The sequence below is a fragment of the Scophthalmus maximus genome, chromosome 18 (genome assembly GCF_022379125.1).
Source record: "Scophthalmus maximus strain ysfricsl-2021 chromosome 18, ASM2237912v1, whole genome shotgun sequence".
Lineage (NCBI taxonomy): Eukaryota > Metazoa > Chordata > Actinopteri > Pleuronectiformes > Scophthalmidae > Scophthalmus > Scophthalmus maximus.
Window position 1 is genome coordinate 5105475 of NC_061532.1, and position 24526 is coordinate 5130000.

The window sequence follows — 24526 nt, forward strand, 5'->3', positions numbered from 1 at the left end:
TTCCTGGGCAACGGGTGAGCCCTGCGTAGGGGGAGGGGGAGGACAAAAGAGATGGGTGAGGAGGGGGGGGGGGGGGGGTTTGAGAGGGAGGCCGAGAGAGAGAGAGGAGGGATGGGTCGCCAATTCAGCCGTGTCATTCACCACTGAGAAAGTGTTTAAAAACCTTGCGCTCTGACAGTGTGTAATGTCGCGCACACACTCGCGCACAGACAGAGAGAGCGAGGGGGGGGGGGGGGGGGGGGGAGGTTGTTGTGGACCAGCGACTTGCATTCTGGATGTGCTCCTCATTCACTCCGCAGCCAATAAACACGGTGTTGGACATTAAATAAAACAAGAGGTTCTTTTATAGCCCGGGTCACGCTGATGTAGGATTTATCAGACCATGTAGTGTCTGCATGTGTCTCGAGAGTGCATGTGTGTGTGAGTGTGTGCGTGAGAGAATGTGTGCGCTTAGCCCGGGATACATCTTCACTAGATGACACAATAAAATGCACGTTAAAGGAAGCACTTTAGAGTTTACCGCAGCATGTTTTAACAGACTTGTGCAGCCACCACGCAGCTTTATCAGCATTTCTCTCACACACACACACACACACACACACACACACACACACACACACACACACACACACACACACACACACACACACACACACACACACACACACACACACACACACACACACACACACACACACACACACACACACACACACACACCTCGCCTCTCCCTTAAGAATTCATTCACACAGCATGGGTGGGGTATCTAGGTTATTCCGAACAGCAGCTGTAACATGACACAGTTTATCTGGGCGAGTTGTAAAACCTGAGACAAGAGGCTGATTTAACAACCTCAAAGGAGGAGGAAGTGAGTGGAAGTGGGACTGAGCAGATTAGAAAAGAGACCATTGATTGGAGTTTGTGTCGCTGCACACCCCCTGCACAAAACAACATGACATTTACCAGGAAAAAAGCTGAAATCGAGAGCATCTTTAATTTCCACTGTGGAGACTGAGGAAGACTGACCTCTCAAAGAATTTACCCCGAGGACAATCATCCATGAGACTTACTGTTTCCTATCTCAGCCTTTTAAAATGATTTGCTGGCTCGCCCTTGACTTCATGTAAACAACCCGTCTTATCAATGTAATTTAATTAACATCTTCAGTTAGCCCCGACGCTATAGCTCGTCCCGTCTGTCCTTGAAACAGCAAGCCCTTTTCTCATTACCTCAACCATTACTTCTGAAAACCACCCCCCCATCTCCCAGTCTTTCCTCATCCAGATAACATAGTATCATTTTTTTCCTGCTTAATATCTGAGAAGCAAACCACGAGAGAAGAAGGAACCCGTTTTCCCTTCAAAACATGCAATGATTTGGCTTTTGCAAGGGTTTTATAATGGTACGCTTTGGTCCCAGGCTGAGGGAACTGTTTCCACTCTCCCTAAATCCTTTAAGAAAATCGTAGTGTATCATTCTAGCAGAATATATAAATCATGTAAATGTGTATGAATTGTGTGGTTTGCAGCACATTTCTCGTATACCAAAAAGGCGTTAACATCGCCATTCGTAGGAGCATTTGTGAAGTCAAACCTAATCTTCATAAAAGAAAGAGAAGATCTGACACACTGTACATCATCACTGATGCCATCTCTTCTCTTCTGGATGCCAAGGACAGTTCATACTAGCACCCGAACTGATTCACCGTGAGGAGCCCACGCTGCTTTACACTCATCCGGTAGCTCCACTGTGCGTCTATCTCCAAAGAAGGGGGGATTTGCAGCCCATGTCTTTTTTTCTTTTCGCAATGCCAGTTAAATCCGCCACGCTCCCACTTATCTTACGAGCGTGGCATAGTATCACTGTGGCACAGAAATAGCAGATTCCCAGCCCCGAGGCCGCTGCCCCACTTCAGCTGCGAGGTCATTCGTCGGTCAGCGATTTACAGACGGAGCAAAGAACGAACGCCGATGACAGAAAATGAATGGTATTTGGAAATCTCCTCACTTCTGGTGTCTCCTTTTCATGCAGCCATCAAAAGAAGAATCTGTGCAATTGAGTGAAACGAAAACCCCCAAAACTTTTCAATATTTCAGATTCACCACACAATCGTCTGTTCTGCACCAATGGACAACCTTAGACAAAAAGTATTACAAAGTCTGTAATTAAGGATGTGAATCACACATTTTAATCTCAACCGATCAAGAAATGTGAATGTTTATGATAATATAAATTAGGCCCACTTTCCCAAAAGACAAAAACCTTGAGAAAAAGCAAAGACGTGAAAAAAAAAAGAAGAAGATATCCACTAAGACTCCACTTCAGGGGTTTTCAGACAAAAACTGCACGAACGGCAGGCGTTGGTTCTCGTCCAACTCCCAGTTTCTCCATGGTGCAACGCCATTCATCATCATTACCATGGCTATTCAGTGGAGCTAATTCCCCTTTAAAATCAACTGTCAATTCTCATTTGGCTGCCCTCAACATCTTACAGGCTTTGAATTCTCCCATGAACTGGATCTGGGGCGAGTTATCGGGGGGAAAACCGAGAGCCAAACAAGAGGCGCAGTCTCCGTTATTTGGAATCCGTTCGGTGTCCGTGTGTTTTTCCAACAAGCATTTCTGAGCGCTAAGAGAGACTTAATTGTGAGTCCGTGACAAATCAAAGTGAACACCATCTAAAACAGAAGTGCTTCTCTCTGTTCGCTGCAACTCGCACAGTGTGATGAGGTGTAAAGAAAGCTCCCCAGGCCTCGGAGCAACGCGGCACTGGGTTAATAACGTCTCTGCAACGAGGACGTGATTCAACCGACACCACACTCGCTATCTGATTGTGTTTTCCTGTAAGCCTCCATCAAAAACCACACTATGGACATCTTAATCAGACGGGGCAGAGCGAGTAAACCCAGGAATATTTCAACAATAACAAAAGCAAGGACACAGCGTGAGTACGAGCAGCCAGGCCGAACAGGAGAAGAGTTTGCGTCTCTTGCGAATGTGAGTGCAGCGGCGGTGTGGTGCGATGTTCATGTGATGCTGCCATGGCCGGGGCAGGGCGTGTTCTTAGGGTTACATAACCCTGGCTTCTCTTGCCACACGGCTCCTCCCACCCTCCATCTCTGTACTCAACGCTGAGTGCTGCAAAGTGGACAAGGCACAGATGGTCAGCGGGGGCTCCGCGCTTCAACATCAACGCCGTGCCAGGCGCTTGGCGGGGCGCGGTCAAAGGGTAAAAGTGATGGAGGGAACGGGAGCCAATGGGAGCACGGTGCTGAGTCTGGATAAACTGAGATAAATAAAGACGGATGGGCCGATGTGCGCACAAACGTAGAAAGGCAGATAATTCAAACAATAGAGCATCCGATCTCGTTTTGGTGCAGCCTGGCCAGTAATTGCTCGATAGATGGAGCTAGCAGAAAGATCAGCCGATGCAGAGGACGGGATTAACCTAACGAGGCGATGCATCTGCTTCATGATTGTGTTTTAAATTCGACGTTTAAAAGAGGATAACACCGCTACAACAGTGAGACGTTGTGGCTGCTAATCTATAGATTATCTAGCGTTGAAACAATAAAACGTGGACCAAACACTGGAATCAGGGATTTAATCCAGCAGATGAAGCAAACGGAAGCACAGATTGGTATCTTCACGCCCAGGATAACTGCTCAGAAGCCTGTTGTGCAAAATACTTTTTGGTTCACAATGACTGATGTGACAAGTCCCAACGTGTTGAGCTACGCGTCTCAGCCCGACGTGTGGTCAGACACATATTTAGGACAGCTTGTCCTGTTAAAGAGTTTTAATAATGCACTGTTCTCATTGCTCCGGGGAAAAATACTAAAACTTAATTTTCTGCCTAATGTTTTGGCAATACACTCCCTAGTCCCCGGAGCTAGAGGAGCCAAATTAAAGTAGGCTAGCACTTTGATATTACCAACTCTCAGCACACACACCAAGCTGTGGGGATAGCTATCTGTGCTACTGATGTAGCAGAAACACATTCCACATGTTACTATATATGATCCAAATGTAAAAATTATGTCTCTCAAAACATAACACCTTACAGTTGAAAATTCTACATTGTTCAGGTGCAAGTCGAGTGGATTTATTTCCCATGTGTGTTCTTCATCCACAAGTTTGACACTACCAACCCAACGATTTAAGCAGAAGGCTAAAAATCAATATGCAGCAGATATTTGTACACAGATATCGGTTAGTCGTGGTCAATTTTACGTTCTTGATTTGGCATTTTTGCCTTAAAAATGACAGAAAGCATTTATGAATTATAAAAATAATAGTAATCAACTAATAGACTGAGCAACAAATTGTTTCAGCTCGAAAAATTGCCAGAAGAAAAAATATCAGAAAACCTCAGTAACAGGGAGAAAGTGAAGAGCAAAAAATATGTCACAAAAATACATTATTTCTCAAATAAACCAAATTTCCTTTTTAGTTTTTTGGAGAACAGCTGCAAAAATACTAGCTAATACTTTTCAATAACACACAATGCTTTTGAATGACTTGGTAGGCAATACTGCGAAAAATAGAAGGTAATCTGGTGTATGACATTATTTTTTTTAAATTACATCTCTAAAAATGTGACTGCATTAGATATCAGTATCATCATCCGCTCCGACAAAAGGTTAGTCTGCAACCATGACTAGGTCAAATCCTTTGCAATTATATTCTATATTTCATCTTTTATTTTTATTTTGCAATTCTTTTGGGCATTAGTGTGTCCACTGAATGGGTGTGGTGGATCACACGGCTGCAAATGCACCAAAAACATCGGCTCATGTTCCAGTGAATCATGTTTCAAAAGATTTTCCAACCCAAACAGAGGGAAAACACAGATTTCTGATCCTTAAAAAGAAACATTCAGTGTTGATTATCAGCAAAAAAAAAATCTGCAAATATACATACTATCCCTCATAACGAAACTGATGCTTGAATAAAGCTCTTTACATGTCAGCAGTGTACCGTACCTCCATGGCGAGAGCGGCGGTCTGCTGGTCGTAGTGGTTCAGTGTGTTGGGCATGAAGGTGGAGTTGTAGGCCAGCCCCTGGCACATGCGCAGGGTGATGGGCTCGCAGGTGAACAGGTTGTGGCTCCCTGCCGACGCATCCATGGGGATGGCGACGCACACCGTCGCCATGGACACCGACAGCGCCCACAGGAGAGCCATGACTGGTCCGTTACAGGGGAGAGGAGAAAGAGAGAGAGAGAGAGAGAGAGGAAAGACCCAGGTGACGGCTGGTTAAGATGAGGCGCTGAGCCCCGTAAGCTTCTGGCTCATTCACGGGGAAGGGGCGAGGGGCTTAAGGTCTGTCTGGTCGTCTCTGCCTCCTCTTCAGCTCACAGGGGAATGGCCCGGTTCGGGCAGGGCAATCCGACACGGCCATGGCTGAAGCTGGCGGCATCCATCACTGTGTGTCACCACAAGCGCTCCATCACCTGAGGAGATGCCGTGGTCCTTTAAGACGCTGCACCGTCAGACTCCTCCCTCTCCTGCCACAAACGGACATCGACGGATGCCTCCGGGAGACACCGATGACAACCCCGGCTCGGAGATGGCGTTTGGTCTGCAATCTGGAATAATAGAAAGCACAAAATGTCAAATATATTCTGTATATTTAGTTCAAATACTTTAGACATGCTAACTCTTTTTTTCCTCTCATCTAAATAATGTAAATGACCTTCTTCTGAAGAGAAGATTTGACTAATTACAGAGCGCATGGGGAAAACATACAAAAGGCTTTTTTTTCTCTTTTTTCAACAGGGGTGGTAATTGCTTTGTAGGGTCACTGTGGTGGTGGGTTGTGTGGATGAATTATATCATTAGCAGCTTTAATTAACAGCAATATATCATGAACTGTTTGAAAAATTACATACAGAAGAAAGATCCATCATACATCAACATATCTACAGCTTTTTCGTACTACTTTGTTTTTTTATGGATTGCGTTTCCTTAATATTGGTGTAGCTGTAGTGGTGTGATTTGAAAACCAGCTTCTGTTCATAAACATGTATTAATTTAGCCATTTTTTCCCCACAACAGAAATCGCCCCATTCACATACCAGTACACACCCATAACGCCTTCCCAATTCACTGACACGCAATAAAAGATGAACCCATTAAAAATGTCTCCTTCGCATTTCCGGACTGTTCAACACAAACGTGAAACCAGCTTCATTAATATAATGGCGTGTGCTCTTAAATGGGACCATTAGTGCGCGTGGTTCGTCCACCTGTGCGTCGCGGTCACCGGGGGCTCCTCCCGTAGCTCCTAGCACGGCTGTCGCTAATTAACCGCTTGCTCGTGAATGAGCGTGTGTGTGTGTGTCTGTGTGTTACGAACGTTACCGGACGACCGGGGTCTCGGTCGTTGGCTTGTGTCCGGACTGAGTAAACTAATAGTTGAATTAAAACCGAGAGAAAAACGCGAAGCGGCGCGGACAAAAGATGACGGTTACTCCATCCCATCTGATAGTAGCCGCCCGCGTATGTAACGCAGCCGGCGGTGTGGTCGCTCGCCGAGCCGCGCCGCGCCGGGCGGTAACGGAGGCGGCTACTTGTGAGAAAAAGACGCCGGTTAACGCCCGTTAGCTAACCAGGTTGAATTAACGGTAACTTTACCTGGGTGTTGTGCAGACAATTTCACGTGCGGCCACGGGGTCTCCGCCCGGTCCTCCGGCTGGTAACAATGAATGAGCGTCCCTCTCTCTGCCTGCGCCCTCCACTCCTCTCCTCTCCTCTCCTCCTGTCCTCCACCTCCTCCTCCTCTGTCCTCCTCCCTCTTTCTCAAGGGTCAAGCCCGCGACATTTTAAAAATGGCTTCCAACTACAACCGTCAAATTAAAAGCCTCTCCAGTAAACTGGAACTCCTGACTCCATGGTTCAAATGTGCAGAAAGATAAAGAACTTTTGACTTTTTTTATCTTCCTACCCCTCACAGTTTTATTTATCGTATTTATTTATTATACAACCAATCATTTTGATTGTTTGAATGTATGAGCACTTTATTACTGCACTTAAGAACAATTTTGAGGTACTTCAGATGTAAATATTGTACTTTTCACTCCCATAAAATAAAAAGGAATATATAAGACAAGCTTACACTGCATTATATTAATTCAACACTACCACATTAAACATTTTCCTTGAATTTACTCTGCATCAACAAGCCACAAAGTGTTATACATATGAACTGATGCATTAGTATTAACAGTCATATATGATATGAATATGACATAAAAGAATATGTCTTACACAGGGGCCAGTTTTTTTTCAATTGCCTACATTTGCTTTGGTACATTTTGATTTTGCTGATACTTGCACTGGAGTATGTTTGCGTTGTTCAGATACCTTTTATTCAGAATACTTAATATCCCAAGAATGAACTGTAGTAGTTGAACATGAATATGAATGACAATGGTATATGATACATGATGACATATAGCACAAAACTACAGCCTACTATTTGACTTAACTGAAAATCCAAACCATTTTCTCCATGGCAGGTTTTTACGACATTACTTTGAAGGAGAAACCGCCATGTTTCCGGTTGGGATCCATCTCTGCGCGTTTGACTTGACGCGGCTCTCCTCCCTCTGCCTTCTGCACAGCAGGTTTTCTGTCTGTGCTGCTGCGCACGATCGACCATCCGAGCACGAGCGGCCAGACCTTCTTCTTTTGAGTGAAAAAACCCCTCCTCTGACTGGAAAATAATCCCCCCTAAAATGCAACTGAGACATACAATAGAAAACTAAGAAGCAAACGCTTATATTAGTCTGCGTTAACAGATCCATTTATATTAGACTAACAATACTAATACTAATGCGACACCTGCTCATACTACTTCTACTACAGCTAATTATAACCATATTAATAGCAATAGTAACAATAATAGTAATGTGAAGTTTAGATACCCACATGATACATATACTTAATGTTTTAAACATTCATATACTCCACTTATTTATCATATCCAAGGCAGACCCAATGTATTTGTATGATGTGTATATGTATGTGACATTGATCAGCAATTGACCTGTTCTTTCAGGAGGATTTTTCTTTTTCAAGTTGTCAACTGTTTATTTCCAGTGTCCAAAAATATTTACCAAGTATTGTCTACATGGAAGTTTGCAATCTTTTTTTTTTTGCAATATCAGAGTATCCGAGGCAGCTGGTCTGTATAGCATATGCCTGCTGCACTGCATTTGTCATCATTAGAGCCAATGAGGCCTGCACACTCCACCACCATGGTTTGCTTTGCAGCAACTCCCCCTCCCTCCCTCCCTTCCTCCCTCCCTCCCTCCTCTCTCTCAATGTTGGAGGAGCATTCACACAATGTCACCATGGAAACGAGTAAACTGTGCACAGGGAAGTGGGAAGCCGAAGAAGAGAAGTTGGGTGCAGGGACACAAAGAAGGACGTCAGGAGTCAGCACGTGAGCAGGTGTGTTGAGTCGGTTTTATTTCTCTCCGTCAGCCGGGGAGAAGTGATGGTGAGTCAAACACTACAGGAGTGGGATTTACCTTCCTTGGTACGCAGTGCTCTCTTGTATCACACTGCAGTTATAAAAGTGTGTGTCTGTGCATGTGTTTGCACGTGTGCGTGCCTCGAGTCAGGTTGGAGTTTTGCCATTTTCCCCCACTTCATATTTTTTACAAGAGGAAGAATGACACATGGAGATGCTTGGTCTATTAGGTAACGGTGGAGGGTATTCAAAGAAAAGCAATCTGATAGGGTTCCAGCATCCACATCTGGCATTATTTATGAAAACCATTTCAAGAGTGATAAAATCTAGCGTGTTATGTAACTTCATATTTCTTAGGAGGATAAACATAAGCCTTAAAGTGCTCGGGCAGATGCTGTCAAGTGGCATAGCTCTATGGTGGGAAATGTTAGACATATGCTGCACATATGCTACACAAAGACTCAAAACGTGGGCAAAAAGCATCAAGCACGAGGATGAAGTTTGTTTTTTTGCGTGTATTTCAGCACATCACTAATACCTGGGTATTATCCAGAGATGCCGCAAGCACCAAGGTCACCTGCACACCGTGCCGGGATGCAGACAAAACTGAGCGCCTGGACGCCTCTGAGCCACCCTGCGGCTAACAGCAAGGTCAGATCCAACTCGTCTCTCCGGCCGACATTTGAATAAATACGCATCTGCATGGTTATTTGCAACAACACATCCAGTCATTTATTCATCATTCTCACTGGCGAGAGGACATTTCCATGAGATCCCATCATACAAATGAGTCAGTGCCATCAGATGAGAACCTTTGGAACGCTAGTTGTGGATTTAAAAAAAGAACCTTTGCAATTTTGTCTGTCCTTTTAAAACATCTAGTCAAGTTAAGTGTTGAAATTCTCTCAAAGTGTACTGTTTCAAGGTTTTTATGCAGTAGCGAGGCACAGATTTGAGACAAAAACAGGCCTTTTGCACCTTTGTCTGGTCCAAAGGGTCCGGGAACCATTCATTTTGATAAAACAAGACCCCCCACTTCCACCTCATTGCATGTAATCAGTCATCTCATTGGTCCAAACAGTGAAGTTCGGTGCCATTTTGAACCATTTCCAGCTTTCCCTCTTCTCCCCTGCAGGTGTTTGAAGAGCGACGGGCCCTGCTGGCAAAGTGGGTGAGTGTAAAACCACACAGACAGAGATGCACCAACTGCACGGATGAACTGTTACTGTGTAGTGTCTCGCAGAAAGGTGTCCGCTTTGAGTCCAACTCGTTGGGAGAGTTTGGATCACGTTCTTCTCGCGCCAGTTCGACAGGTGGTCTGACGGTCAGCGGAGGGCGGTGCTGCAGGACTTTGTGCTGAGCTGTTCAAGGGAGCAGCTGAGGTACCTGAGCGTCAGCGTGAGCGGTCGGCTCCCCCTGCAGGCCGCAGACTTCGCCTGCCTGCTGCCCAGAGCCCTCTGCCTCTACATCTTCTCCTTCCTGGACCCACGCAGCCTCTGTCGATGCGCACAGGTACAAACACTGAACACAAAATGTGGACCCGTGGCGTCGTTGCACGGGTGGCCGAACAATCAAAACGAACACGCCGACACCTTTTTTTCCTGCCGTCTGTGGACAGGTGAGTTGGCACTGGAGGAGCATCGTGGAGCTGGACCAGCTGTGGATGCCCAAGTGTCTGCGGCTCGGCTGGTGCGCCGGTTCCTCCCCCACGCCGTTGGAGCAGGGCGTCTGGAAGGGACTCTACATCCAGTCTGTGCAGGAGCTGCGACTCAGCCCGCCGCAGGTCAGGAGATCAGACCCAGAATCAGCATTATGGCCACAGGATGAATTGATGTGACAGGGTGACCACATCAAAAATGCACTGATAAACTGGTCATACAAAGTTTTTTTTCCGCCCGCCTCCAGACTGCCCCGTCCCCACAGCAATTTGTGATTCCAGACGTAACAGCGCTCAGCAGCAGGCGTGCACATCCGTCAGGACCGGCCCTCCTCAGTCAAGAGGCTGCTGTCCAGCGGGCTGGAAGCGGCCTCAGGTTCGGCTCAGTAAAAGACAAGCAGCCCACTGCACTTCCCCCGTGGAGAGACTCCGACAGACGTCCCAAAGACACGCTGCGCTTCAACTACCTGGACAACATGGACCCCGTCACACAAGCGCTGAGCGCGTAAGACTGTAGACAGCAGGTGTTAACTTTGCACCTGGAAAACTCCATGCACCTATTGATTTGGTGAAGCACACTACTGCAATATCATATGATTTAGGGGGGAAATCAGGATTTAAAATGTTTGAGATGTGTGTTAATCATGACGGGATACAGTCATGTAAATCATTTTGCACAGCAGCCTCAAAAATTAAAAAACAAACAAACAAGCAAAACACATGTGTGAAACACTTGATCTGTAATCCTCGCATGAAACATGCTGGATTCCCTAATTCTTCTTTGGTTATCCTGATGCAGAGCTCAAAATACAATCTACAGCTGATATGGGACTTTCAGACAATATGATTTTGATTGTTTGGCAACAATCTTTATGATCATACATCATCACACACAGACACACACACACACACACACACACACAGACACACACACACAAACACACACACACACACACACACACACACACACACACACACACAATATAATTTTTGAAGGTGAATGCGCAGTGTTGTGGAACAAAATCCTGTTTTATCACTACCACAGCCGCGTTTTAATCCTCATCAGGAGGTCACAGAGATTAAAATGTTGCCTGCAAAAAAGACAGGCAACATCTGGTCATATTCTCTCGCAAAAGCGGTGCAGATGTGTGTTTTGCTGGTGGTGTCATGGCCACTCACTGACTCGGTCGTCTCCCTGCAGGCAGATGAGAAGCTCAGCTACCACCTGCCACAGCAGCACGTCGCAGCCACGCGACGGGAGCAAGAAATCCCCGTCTGAGGCCACGTACAAGCTCCGCAAAGCCAAATCTCTGGTAAACGCACACGCCGTTCGTCATCGCCGTGACTGTGACCTCCTTGTCTGATATTAAAGGGAGGCAATTAAAACGTTGGACGATTCCCTGGGGACAGTGTGACCGGCGGGCATCATGCATTATGGAGTTTACACTGATGTGCATGTTAATGATGAGCTGCTCGGAGAGGGAGGTGTTGGGGGGGGTGCACAGCACAAATCACGCTGATGGTGGGGTTTGAGGAAAGGGTGAGATAGAGGGCACCAGTCTGGCTTTGGTGAAATCTTCTTATATCTTTTTTCATGCAACTACTGTGAAATATAACAATACACCCTTGAATCATATTCAATTTAGTATATTTAAATGTTTTTATACTGAACACGTTCATGAAGGTAACCCCAGTTCATCTGCAAGCTTTTGTCCTTCTCCTCCTTTAGATGTTCCTCAGTTCCAACTGCAGACCCCAACATCCTCCTCCTCCTCCTCATCATCAAACACAGACTCAACCCCAACGGGCTCCTTGCGGTAACGACCGGCCCATCACCAAGGAGACCGCCCGGAGCCTGCTGCGCCTGGCCCAGTGGAACGCCGGGGTCCGTCCAGGGCCCACGAGGTTGGCGGTCCCCCGGCTGAGCATGGAGGCGCTCAGGGCGTCCCGACGCTCGAACCGGAGCTCTCCCAGTGAGTAACACACACACTTCTCTGGGCTGAATATGATGTAACCACACGGCAAGAAACGCATCCAGGATAAAAAATTATGGATTTAAATTGTCTGATTCTGCAAGAAAGTCACTTGCAGACCCCCATTAGACATGTTGTTTTACTGTGCAGCCTTGCAACTGAAGCCTTTAGTCTTTTTAAAAGCATTTGATTATTTGAATGCTGCACATAGTACACATATTTCATTCAGTCATTACATTAAAAAACACAATACGTAAAAATACATGCCCATGATGCTGGGCAGCTCACTTTGTAAAACAACTTTATACAGACAACTCTTCCGAAGAAACGTCCAGTTGTAGGCAGTCTAATATGACCGCACGCCTTGGTGTCAGTGTTTGGAAAGGTGCTTGAGTTCCTAGGTTTTGGTTTATTATGTTGAATGTTTTAACCATGACTTGGTTGGATTTCTGATTTGTGAAGTGGTAAATCATCGTCAATCCCAGGTGTACCACTGTTCGCGGCTCAGCCGTGGCTCGTGCCTGCTACACGCACACTTCAGCGATGAAGAGCGGAGCACATGGCCCCCCCCTTCCAGGAAGACATCAGAACTACATTGTCAGGACATGATGCGTGGCACCAGCTGCAATTTCTTTGCAAAACTATTGTGGAAATGCTGCTGGATGGAGGAGAGACAGACACTGGTAAAGAACATTTACATAAAAGTTTTTTTTTTTATATTATGAAACTGATTCAAGACTTCAAACATTCTATCTTGTTTTATTAAAAAGTTAACACTTCTTGGAATAAATATCCCTTAGAAATGTTTTTTTTTATGCCCCCACCACAGTATTTTTATTTATCATTTTGGATGTGTTAATGCATACAGTTTGCCAAGGGTGTGGATTTTTTTGAATTTTGACCTGTCCTCTTATACGAGTGTGTGTGTGTGTGTGTGTGTGTGTATATATATGTTATCTTTTTGATTGATTTTAGAAAATAAACCTGAAAAAGTGAACATTTGTTTTTGAAGTCATACTGTACTTGGTGTGTTTCCATGACAGCAGCCACCTTTAACTATATCTAATCCAAAAAGGTATTTTCATAATAATAATGATTATTATTATCTGTTACTAAAACAACATGCATTAACCTACATCTCAATCTGATGGAGGCTCTATGTAGTGCATGTTGTGTCATGTTTTTCGAAGCATACTTTTACACGACTGGACAAGTGGTTTGATGTCGGCACATTTCTTTACTCTGCAGCTTTTGCTACGTTTTACTGTGATTTACAATCGCACGACTGTAACATTTCATCCGATGTTTGTGGGCGAAAAAAACAACCTAAATTGGATATGGTGAAACCTTATGGTACCTAATTAAATGACACTATGTATAAAGTGGAGAAACAAAATTACTTGTGTTCAAATTACTAAATATAAAAGGCTCAAAACTGCTCTATGCTGGTCTCTAGTGGACATTAAATGAACTTCGGCTCTTTACTCAAGCATTTTTTTAAAAAGAGGAAACTACCACAAACGTTTCTGCCTCCGACACAGCGACATGATTTAAGAAAAAGTCATTTTTAATTCTTTTTTCTGGACAGTCCTTTCTTTCACTGGTTAAATACAATGTCACAAGTAGCCACGCAAGAAGCCCCGGAGTGTTTGCCAGAGCAGCATTAGACAACAACTTTAGTCACAATTTGAAAAGCTTGGGGTCATTGATCCAGGAGGAGGAGGAGGATGATGATGAGGATGAGGGGGCAGTTTGTCCTAGAAAGTGGTGAGTAAAGTCGAGGAGCACACTACCAAAAATGCACAGAAAAGTAGCTGTGAAAATGAACATGTCAAGAGACCTAAGGAATTTATCTGCCATGAATGAGAGACTTCTTTGTTCTCAATTTTTCTTCGGCCTTCATCTGTTTCTCTTACATTTCTCTCGCTGCTTGGCAGATTATTTAGCTACTTTGATTTGATAACGCCTTGTTGTATCTAGCAGTGTTTGTAGTTGTTGTTTTGCTTTTTGCAGCCCCCAATCTAGCCCAGAATTATGACCCGGAGAAACGATTCCAATCAGCCAGGAGAGCAGCAGAGATGAAAAATTGTTCAAAAAGGCTGTTGTCGGATGCACGCGCTGCCAAAAAAGACAGTCCTGTGGCTTTGCGGGGTTTGAATCTCACAACAGGAACACGGCTGATTGGCATCGTCTCCTGGTCTTACAGTTCACCTGTCAAGGGATTAGAAAAAAAGAAGAAAAAACCCCCTAACAACCGCATTTAAAATTTAAAAAAAATAACAAAAATGAGGAAAAAATGTATGTATTTACACAGATATCCACACATACAGGAGCATACATCCATACATCAACAGCACACAGATCTGCACATACCCAGACAGTGCATTTTACCCAAAATCTCACAATCAGTTGTTCTCACGTCACTACAATCTATGGTCTTCAGTCACAGATGCGGGGCTTCGCTTAAAGAGAAAAGAAAAAGACTCATTAAAATCAAAATGTCAACGATTATGACGCGCTCACCACTGCGTGACAAAGCTTTCCCCAGCCCGCAGTGCAGAGACGCAGGAAAACCGACGTGGGATACTTTGCTGGGTACCATGGCAGTAGTAGTGGTAGGGGTCTATTTGTTCCTCCCAGACAAGATGGTACTTCAGGGACATTTACAGGGCTGCGCCTCCGTGTTCACTGTCGCTCACAGTTCACACACAGTTTTATGTACAAAAACGCGCGAGCAAATCGGAAGTTGCAGAAACAAGCATATATTTTTTTTTTAACATTTTGCTCCAGTGCGTCTGATGTCTCATACGCACCATTTAATCATCAAGTATGACAATTACCACTGTGACTGGACCTTCAGACATTTAGCTCCCAAATAAACTTGCCACTCGCGAGGCGAGTTGGAGGCTTTCCCCCAACGGTTGTTATTCTGGTTCATTAGAACAAGGTTCCCCTTCGTGAAAACTGAAACTGCAGTTCATCGGTTGCGCCTGTTTTTTTGGAGGCGTGACATGTGAACCGGAGCCCCGTCGCCCTTTTCCAGTCTGGTTGAGAACTGGGGTTTAAAAAAAAACTTTAGGAGAAAACTTAAGTCTTGGCTTCCCACTGTTTCGGTCTCAATCGGGGCCGAGCTTGAACCGTCAAACTCTTTGAGCGGAGCTGAGACCTTTCTATTCTTTTCTAGATGAATGTCCTCACAGCGAGACATGACTGCGGATTTTTTCGACAAGGCCAAAAGCGATTTTTGAACGGGGTCAGAAACACAAAAGTCACACTGACCGTCTATGTTGTAATACGAAAAACTAAAAAAGAGAGAATTTCAATTTCCAGCCTGCAGCTGCCACTGAATATCCATCTTCACCAAACAGAGCTAGGGTCACACACACAGACACATTGTTTAACAGACTGGAAAACAAAAAAAACCAAAGGCAGCAATACACAAGTTACCTGACAGACAGTATATAACAGTATGTATGTGTTTTTGTGTGTGCGTGTGTGTGCGCGCGGGAGACTGATACCAGGCGATGTTGTGTGGTGTTTGCGGTGTCCATGTGCAACTGCTTGTTCCCTCAGAGTGGGTCCGCTCCATTTCTGGCTTTTGGACACACTCTTCATTCAAGCGCTGCGCGACTCAACCACACACCGTTGCCATAACAACAGACCAGCAAATAATACCAATCAAAGTATATTTCAAAAGTGTAAAAAAAAAACAACAACAACAAAAAAAACAACCCCCCCAGAACAAATTAGCATGAAAACACGACACCTCAGAGGGTAAGGGAGGGCTATAGGAGGCCAGTGCTCAGACAGAGGTCAAAGATTAGTAGAGTTCAAAGGGTCAGAGGTTATCCTGGTCAATTCTTGCCCTGGTTGGTCAATATCCAACTCTGTTTACTCATTGTCACAGAGCTGAATGTTTAATTAATTAGAGGTCAATTTATTCAATGTTTTACAGGACTGATCATTTTCTTTTTAACGTTTCATTTCGTTGAAAATAAAATGCCCCAAACCCCAAAGACATATATATATATATATAATTATATAGCTATAAACAGATATCGCAGAGATTTTCCAACTGAAAATCATCCGATGATAAACAGGTGACTGAACCCTTAAACTTCGGGGCCCCGGCTGTGGATGAGTGAGCCACGCGTGGCCAGAGCTCTGAGGTTTGTCAAGTTTGAAATAGCATTACTTTCTGTTAATGCAATCAAATGAAATGGTGTTTTCCCAAGGCATATTATACATTCATAATACTGTGTGTGTGTATGTGTGTGTGTGTGTGTGTGTGTGTGTGCGCTTGTATTGGAACACCTGCCACAAGATATAGATTATCTGCATGAAAGCAGAATAAACGTGTGTGTGTGTGTGTGTGTGTGTGTGTGTGTGTGTGTGTGTGTGTGTGTGTGTGTGTGTGTGTGTGTGTGTGTGTGCGTGTGCATGGCTCGTCTGGGCTCCTGTCCTCACGACTGAAGCACATTTCCGTAGGAAACAATTGCACCTCATTGGCCAAACCAAGTTAGCCAATCACCAATGGCAGAAGCCAGAGCCCCCGGGCCCCTGCCCCATCGCCGAGACCAGAGTTTGGCCGATTGATTGGCTGGTCAGGAATGTGCGTGCGTGTCGTATCTTTGTGTGTGTTTGTGGACAGTGGGGGAAAAAAACAGGGCCATAGTCCATTTCCAACGGCGGCGTCCTCGTGGATGCAGGGGAGTGGGTGTGGTTTCCGCGGCGATGAGAGTGAAGTGTCGGTAGAGTGGAGAAGGGGAGGAGCTTAAACCTCCGCTCCTTTCAAGCCAATTCGTTCCTCCTCCTGTCAGTCACTGTTGGACTTCTTCAGGGAGAAGGCGAAGATGTTGAAGTGGTTGCTGAGCTGTTGTACCTGGCGATGAAAAAAATGTAATAAAATAAGAGAAGAAGAAGAAGATAACAAGGAATTCTGTCATTCAATGTGAGATCCATGTAAATGATTTCTGAACGAGTTCACCTGCAACCCAGAGGAAGAGGCCTCCGTGTGTGTGCTCTTACCACTGATACACCGTAGTGTATGTGTGAGAGTATGACGACAGCTGTCCACAGATAGAGTAGTAGCGTCTCGTTGGCGACCACCCCCGTGACCGCTAACACCACCACCACCGCCATGGGCAGCAGCATCCAGCTCAGTGGCTGGCAACGCGTGTTACTCATCTGACAAACGATCAGCTTACACTGCAAGATAAACACAGACGCAAACACGTGAAGATGGGACTCTACGTTAAGGTCGTCACGACCACAAGTGTGTGTGTGTGTGTGTGTGTGTGTGCGTGCGTGCGTGCGTGCGTGCGTGCGTGTGGGGATAACCAGGTGACTCACCGTCACATTGGCGAATGCTGTTCCCACCATGAGGTAGTAGATCCTGGGCTGCAGCTCGAGGATGTTGGATGGAGAGAACACCACCCAACTGGTGGACAGGGTGAAGAGGAGGACGGGAGAGAGGAAAGGCAGGAAAGCTTCGTACAGGCTGCTGTGCTTCAGGGTGTTGCTGCGGTATCCCCTGCGACGGCACATGGAGGGAACGGTTCAGAGCGCTGGGTGTAGAACATATTACTACAGCGTATGATTGAAAACGCTGATGAAAACGTAACTTACTTCAGGACATTGTAGAGGCTCATGGGTAAGGTCACAGTGAAGGAACAGGCTGGAAATCAACAAACAAAATCATTATTGTGGCGTTGCGTCGCTACGGCAGAGTGAATGAATGTGTGCTGCTCCACCGATCTCGGCTCACCAATGATCATGAAGGTGAAGAAGTCTCTGTAGAGGAAGTGAAACAGGGCTGGCTGGTACCACGTTTCCACGCCGACCACAGCGGTGACCATGTAAACGAGGGAGATGGTCTGGAGGGAGACAAGACACATCAAGTCATCAGAGGGCTGGTGCGTCAATGTTGGACGCGACTGAATGTGAGTGTTCGCGTGCGTCTTTACCACTTGGCTGATGTCGTATCCCCAGGGCAGGAAAAGGATCCCGGTGTTGTACTTCTCCCAGTGAGACAGGATGAAGGAAAACAGCACCACCCAAAGAATGTAGTACAACGTGGCCACGCCCACGCCGCTCTCGCCACGCCCAAATATTGAGTACACTGTGGCCACGAAGAAGATGCAGGCCCAGCTGTCCAGGCCGTGGTCAAAAAGCTCCCCCAGTGGCGTGGAGGAGTTGGTGCGACGCGCCTGTTTACCATCCACGCCATCTGTACACAACGGAGAGGCACAGGTCAGTACGTATGGGACAGCATTTATATAGAAACACATTTTCACTTGATTCACACTTTCTTTCTTTTTGTCTAGCATTTCAGCCGAAGCTGCAGCCCACGCTCACATAACTGCACCAAGTCTTTCATAACAGCCACATTCCTGCCTCCAACCGCTCAACTCACACACTTCTTGAACATCTGCTCTTGAATTTCTTTAGATGGCGGTATCAAGTGTTGCTTTTTTGTGTTGTGTGGACAGTTTAGCCAACTTCACATTGCCAGACAGGTTCTATTTGAGTGTTGTTTAGATTGAACAGGTCTTGCAGTAATCATGCCTGGGTGTTTTGGGAGCGACATTGAACCCAATTATCAATTCAATTTGGATTAGAGTTTGATTTAAAAACTGAAGGGGCGAGAACTTTTTCACATCGGGCCAGGTAGGTTTGTGTCGCTTTTGTGTGAAAGTGAAATCATCAGTTAAAACCTGCATTTTGTGTTGTTCATATTAAAATTAAAGTGTGACTAATATTGAAGAAATAAGGAAGGGGTCAAATACTTTTCCACAGTCTATGTATGCATTGCACTTCCACGGCAACTCTGACAAGAAACGAAACATTAGTTACTATTTGAAGCAGTGCAGAGATTGGGATTGAGGAGTAATGTCAGAGCGAGATTTTCACATCAGTATCTTGCAAATTACAAGATCCTTTAAATACTGATTGCATGGAATCTGCACTTTGTGTTGTTGACAGCCAACTGAGGATGATAGAGTATGATCACATCCCACATCCACAGATGAATTCACGTTTAAATTGCACGTCCGTATTTTCATTCCGCTATCTCGACAACGAGCGCTCCTTGCACTCCCATATTCTCAGACGACGATTCTGCTGATTGATCGTGTGGCATCGCGCTGACACTGGTATCTGCTTCTACCTGATGAAAGAGCTACATGAATCTCGTCTCCCTCATTGACAAAATAACCACATTTCAACAACACGCATCATGTTATCGGAGAAATTAAATATATCCTTGTCTACAGGGTGTTACAGACAAGACTAACCCTGACCAGTTCTTTTTATAATCTGATTGATTTGCGCTGCGAGTCTTGGGAAGCACTGTACTAGAAGAATCCCCCCCGAGCCTCTCACACAGTCAGAGAGGGAGAGGGATGGAACAACACACGGGGTCGACAGGGGGGTTAGGACTCACCCAGCGTATATGCCAAGAAGTTGAAGATCCCTGCAGCAACCCAGACCCAACTAGGCACGTGGTTGTGTCCTGCAGCTGAGACACAAAGAACGGAAATATACAAATCACACCACACAGACACGGCATTGAACAAAATGCCTTTCTTTTTTTTTGCCACAGCCCAAGAAAAATGAAAGCCAATGAGATTGAAAAACAGGAATGTTTCACTAATTAAACCAGAATAAAAGGTCTAAGTTAAACCGCAGCAAAAGCTCAGCACACTCTTTGTTAGCGAGCTCCCATTCTTTTATTATACTTTTTTTATTCACGACATGGATTATTCCAGTCTTGCACAAATCTGTGGAGAGACGTTCTGCCATTCCTCACAGATGATTCTTTTCAGCTGCTCCCTGCTGCGGGGCTTTTGTTGCATCAGAGTACTCTGAAGCTGTTCCATTGGATTCAAGTCAAGGGGTGTGCGAGATGTTTGTGTGTTTGGGATCATTATCGTGGGGGAAACTTCCTCCCCGGCCAAGAATCTAGAGACTGTGAGTCACCTTTTGATTCAAATATTTAGGTATATAATATTTGCATTCATTGTAACATCCCTGCTTCACCTATTGCACTCATGTATCCCCTCGTCGGTGCCCTCGCACCTCCATGTTTCACAGTCAGTGCCACTCGGTCACTAGTCCAGGCCAGTGCCACGGCAAACACGTTTAAAAATGTACAAAGCTACTGCAAATATTGATCAGGCCTCTTCATGAACTTTGGTAAAGATTAATCTTTTGAGTTTTGTGGCACTTTGTGAGCGTTGGTGTTCTTCTTGGACACTGTCTGTAGAGTTTGACTTCAAGCAAAATGATCTGATCAATCGCTGCAACACCAATTTGCACAGATAATCCTTGTGCCAAGTCTAAAGGACTCACTTGTTCTGTTCTGTTCTTCAGTTCGAGGTTGCATGAATAGTGAATTGTAAATGTGCCGTCATTTTTGGAAGACAGCCACTGTTCCTTCCGTTGTCGCTCGAATGGCACACTTCCTGTACCTCCTAACCACTTGCTGCAGTGTTTCACCTCGTGTTCAGCAGCCTACTGGTGCTCTTGTACCTCTCGGCCACCTTTGGGAAAATCTCACATTCTCGTTTCTTACTTCTTCAGAAATTTGTTTGTTTTTAATATTCATAAGATCAAATACTCTACAATTCAACATAAAATTATACATTTATTGAAAGTGAAAGTGCACAGTTTTAGGCCAATGACTTTCCCCTTTTTCCGACTTAACCCAGATTAAACTCTAATCTAAAGCTGGAGAGAAAGTCCAAACTGGAGTATTAAACTGCCACGTAGCATATTTTAGGTGAACCATTAACATGTCTGTATCATATGGTTAACCTTTTCTTTTGGGGAATGACCTCACACAGCAAATATTAATGCAAAGTCATTTTGACCAACATTTACAAAGATGTTGGAGTGAGTATGAGTAAAGACTGCGTGTGTTTTTACTTTGCGTACCCACACGTGTAGCTATGTGTATAAAAAGGAATTAACTATATGAGACATACAGTTTCTTTGCACAGTTTTGCACCAATCTTTGTTTATGCTTTAGATTTCATGTACATGATAATTGTGGCAGGTTATTGTGTGTGTGTGTGTGTGTGTGTGTGTGTGTGTTTGTAGAGTGTCATGCGGTAGTTATCACCCTGACTCATCACAGGCATGATCATATTTCAGTAAGTGATGGACTTTGCCTTCAATAAACAAAATTAAGATCCTCCATCTTCTAGACTAACATGGTCTGTAGTTTTAGGGAAAGACAAACTGAATGACATTCCCTCGTGCAGAGCCCTGGGGGGAAGATCGGCAGTGTGGAGGACCTACCAGAGGCAGTGAAGTCAAAGTCGAAGGAGGCCAACATGAGGAAGTTCAACACGAGGAACATAAATCCTGTGAACGTAATCAGGTTTGGAGCCAACCATGTCGGTAGAAACTGTGGAGGAAGAGGATGGCAAAGTTAATTAACACGTCGCCCCCGTCACTCTTGAATATAGTCCTCTCATTGTAATAATAACACTGATTACATAATGAGACAGTTATTATCTTTAGAGGACAAGAAATGTCCGCACACACCAGTTAATGCTCCCACAAACTTTTATCACCTCCCAGCACCTAGTGCGAATCAAGTTAGGATGTGCAAGCTTTCGTTCACTTACGGTTATTATTTTTTGTCACACATTCCGGACAGTTATATTATCTGTTAGGCCGAGACAATTTCAGGAAACGGAATTTTCTTGAAAGTAATCGTCAGGTTTCAGTCGAGCAGTGAATAATGTAAAAATAAAGGCTTGATGCAGAGAAGTAAATATAATGCATCAGTGCATAAACAGGAGGTTTACAAGGGACATGGAACAATTTATCTAAGAAAGGATGGAACAGTTTGTGCATGTTGCATGTACATGACTGCACAATTTAAAACATCGCACTATCTCCAAAAGTCCAGAACAGACCGTAACAATCAGAGAGACTGATGTGTTCTGACACCGAGACAAAGGAGGAGGAGGAGGAGGAGGAGTGTGTGTGTTTGTAAATGTGCTTGGAAATCTCATGAATTATGCATCTCGCCCACACACAGATCAAATTGAGCAGGTCTTTCTCACCTTCACCACAAAGTTCCAGAAAGGGTGCATGACGTAGACGGACAGAGGGTTCGAGTCCACCGCGCTGTACTGCAAAGACAAACATACGGCAGAGTAATCAGTCAGTCAGAACGTGATAACCACACAACGAGAGTTCATCGACTTGAGTTCTGTTGGATTCTTACGATTGCAAGTAAACCAAAAAATGAAGGCCATGTAAATGGTAAATGGACTATTTATATATCGCTTTTCTAGACTTTTTTTTTTTCCCTATCACATTCATACAGCCGCCAGAGGGTTAAGTGTCTTGGACACATGCAGACTGGGGGAAGCTGGGATCGAACAGCCGACCTTCGGGTTGATGGATGACCGACTCTACCTTCTGAGCCAAAGCCGCCCCATGTGGCCTCACGTTACATTGCGTACTACTGGATAATTTTGGTTGCCTGTCATCGTGCGGGTCAAAACAAACCCGATCCAAGTCTCTGTAACTTTATCCGCGCGTGAAGAACAAGTGCGAGTGCTTGCAGCGTAATGAACCCTCGCCGGAGTTCATACGGCGTAAGAGGTGTGCGTGTGTGTGTGTGTACGGCTGATTTGTAGGTGTTTTGTGATACAAGGTTTTCCACTTTACAGCAAATGCTGCCTCTCTGATGTTCGTCTTCTTGGAGGGCAGTTGTCTGTGATTGAGTTTGATGTTATTAAACTTAGGAAAGGACTGCGTTTTGGATTACAAAGGGTCAACCAAGGATTTTTGACTGCAGTCTTGTCACGACAGCTGTAAACTCCCTTGTGTTGGTGCTTACTCAGGATTCACACTGTACTACAGCAGTAAATACTAATATAGCCAACAAAGGGCACAGATCCATCCACGTCTGGGCACTTTTTCCTTGCATGTAAACAAGCTTATATCGGGCTCGCACAATTAAATATCTAATCCATTATGAGGATTTTAATTATCAGAGTTCATAATTACATATTATGGGGAAATTCGACAAGGGTCTGTCTGGGAAGATTCTCAATTATCCAGGTCATGGTTGTCCATGAAAGGTTGAACCCAGGGAAAGTGGACATGGTTGAAGGCAATGTGAAGACATCTTCAGATAATCTAAAACCATCTTGAATTGCCCTTAATTCAACTTCTTTTGGACTTGGATTAATACTGCCTCGATCATATAAAAAATAAGTTGTTCCTCAAACCGACTAGAAGCAGCCAACGTGATGAATCATCACCACGTACGTATACATACACAGAGAGGGTAGCCACAATCCATGCCCTCATCCTGTGCAAACAGGACTATACAAATGAAAAGCGCACACACTCACACACACGTTACACTGACGGAAACACAAGTTACTCTCGCACCGGGGGAGGTGGCACACACTGCGATCTGTTAAGTGTGACAGAGGACGTGAGCGGCAGAGAGATGCCTGGCAGCGTGAAAAACACGGCGAGGGAAATCGGCGGAAGACAATCTTTTGCTCTCATCGTCTGCTTCTGCGATTGCACATTTGTGCACCTTCAAGGGAGAACGGGCGCTGCATGAGAAGAGAGCCACGATCCTCTCGTTCACTGTCATTTGTCATCCTCCGCTCTCCTGCTTGGGGCACAAGGAGCCACCGCTCCAAAAAAGAAATTCATGGAAGAAATTTAAAAAAGGGGGGGGGGGGGGGGGGGGGGGTGCATTACATCGTAGACATCTTACAGGAAAAGTTTGCCCACAGTGTCCAAAAAGAGAACATTACAGCGTGACCCCTGTGACCTCAGCTCGGACAAGGAACATGAGCAGGAATGTGAACAAATATACACACAACACACATCCAAGGCTTTACATTTAAATGACACAGCTTACACCTTATTAATGGGGTCCTAAAGTCATAAATACACATAAACCAATACATGTGGAGGGGCCAATATTTTGTCTCCTTATCAATACTGGATTGTGAGACATCCATGCAAAGACTGCCACTCCTTTTTTTTTCGCTCATCCATATCCATACAATACATTACAGGGTTTGTGAGAGAGGTTATAACTGTTCTACACGTTCGATCACACGACTCTGTGGTCACTGTCGAGCGTCTACAGGTAATTCCACTATCCCCCCCCCCAACAGTCCACTGGATCAACAACAGCATGACAAAAAGGGGGGGGGGGGGGGGTCCTGGCCTTCTGCACGGACGGGGGAGGGGGCGAAACGCTCATTGCGCCTCGATTCGTATCCAAACGCCGGCGGAGAGAAAGGGACGCTAGCTAACCATTAGCACATCTGCGCCAACGGCAAGCGAGACGCGGTAAACAACGGGCGCTTCCGGTCGCCGCTTTCAAAATAAAACAAACGCAGGCGGCCGCGTATCT

The 24526-nt window shown here is 45.1% G+C and overlaps 3 protein-coding genes across 9 annotated transcripts in view; 1 reads left to right on the forward strand and 2 right to left on the reverse strand.

Annotated features, from left to right (window-relative positions):
- fzd3a (frizzled class receptor 3a) overlaps positions 1–6802 on the reverse strand; it is a 29077-nt gene extending 22275 nt beyond the window's left edge. The window contains exons 1-2 of one of the 4 annotated variants that reach the window (XM_035616779.2): positions 6639–6802; positions 4986–5590 (exon numbers count right to left, since the gene is read on the reverse strand). In XM_035616779.2, the coding sequence (XP_035472672.1) occupies positions 4986–5186 (201 nt within the window). In that variant the 5' untranslated portion in view covers positions 5187–5590; positions 6639–6802. Of the gene's footprint in view, positions 1–4985; positions 5591–6360; positions 6509–6638 lie in introns of those variants that run through there. The other 3 variants (XM_035616776.2, XM_035616777.2, XM_035616778.2) reach the window with 3 other exon arrangements.
- A 1578-nt stretch (positions 6803–8380) lies between these two features.
- fbxo16 (F-box protein 16) lies at positions 8381–13108 on the forward strand. 3 transcript variants are annotated; one of them, XM_047328711.1, is made up of 9 exons: positions 8381–8459; positions 9003–9132; positions 9617–9652; positions 9787–9993; positions 10100–10264; positions 10387–10643; positions 11340–11451; positions 11868–12111; positions 12597–13108. In XM_047328711.1, exons 2-9 carry the CDS (start codon positions 9037–9039, stop codon positions 12656–12658), a joined length of 1179 nt encoding a protein of 392 aa, XP_047184667.1. In that variant the 5' UTR covers positions 8381–8459; positions 9003–9036; the 3' UTR covers positions 12659–13108. The 3 variants fall into 3 exon arrangements, with proteins under 3 accessions (XP_047184667.1, XP_035473562.2, XP_035473563.2); XM_035617669.2 differs by having other exon boundaries at positions 8384–8508; positions 9006–9132; XM_035617670.2 differs by having other exon boundaries at positions 8394–8459; positions 9006–9132.
- A 549-nt stretch (positions 13109–13657) lies between these two features.
- Positions 13658–24526, reverse strand: part of selenoi (selenoprotein I) — an 11545-nt gene continuing 676 nt past the window's right edge. Inside the window, exons 1-10 of one of the 2 annotated variants that reach the window (XM_035617666.2) lie at positions 23536–23723; positions 22191–22259; positions 21415–21523; positions 19556–19630; positions 18078–18340; positions 17879–17987; positions 17740–17788; positions 17464–17644; positions 17140–17319; positions 16928–16993 (exon numbers count right to left, since the gene is read on the reverse strand). In XM_035617666.2, coding sequence (XP_035473559.1) covers positions 16928–16993; positions 17140–17319; positions 17464–17644; positions 17740–17788; positions 17879–17987; positions 18078–18340; positions 19556–19630; positions 21415–21523; positions 22191–22259; positions 23536–23658 — 1224 coding nt within the window. In that variant the 5' untranslated portion in view covers positions 23659–23723. Of the gene's footprint in view, positions 16994–17139; positions 17320–17463; positions 17645–17739; positions 17789–17878; positions 17988–18077; positions 18341–19555; positions 19631–21414; positions 21524–22190; positions 22260–23535; positions 23724–24526 lie in introns of those variants that run through there. The other variant, XM_035617667.2, reaches the window with a different exon arrangement.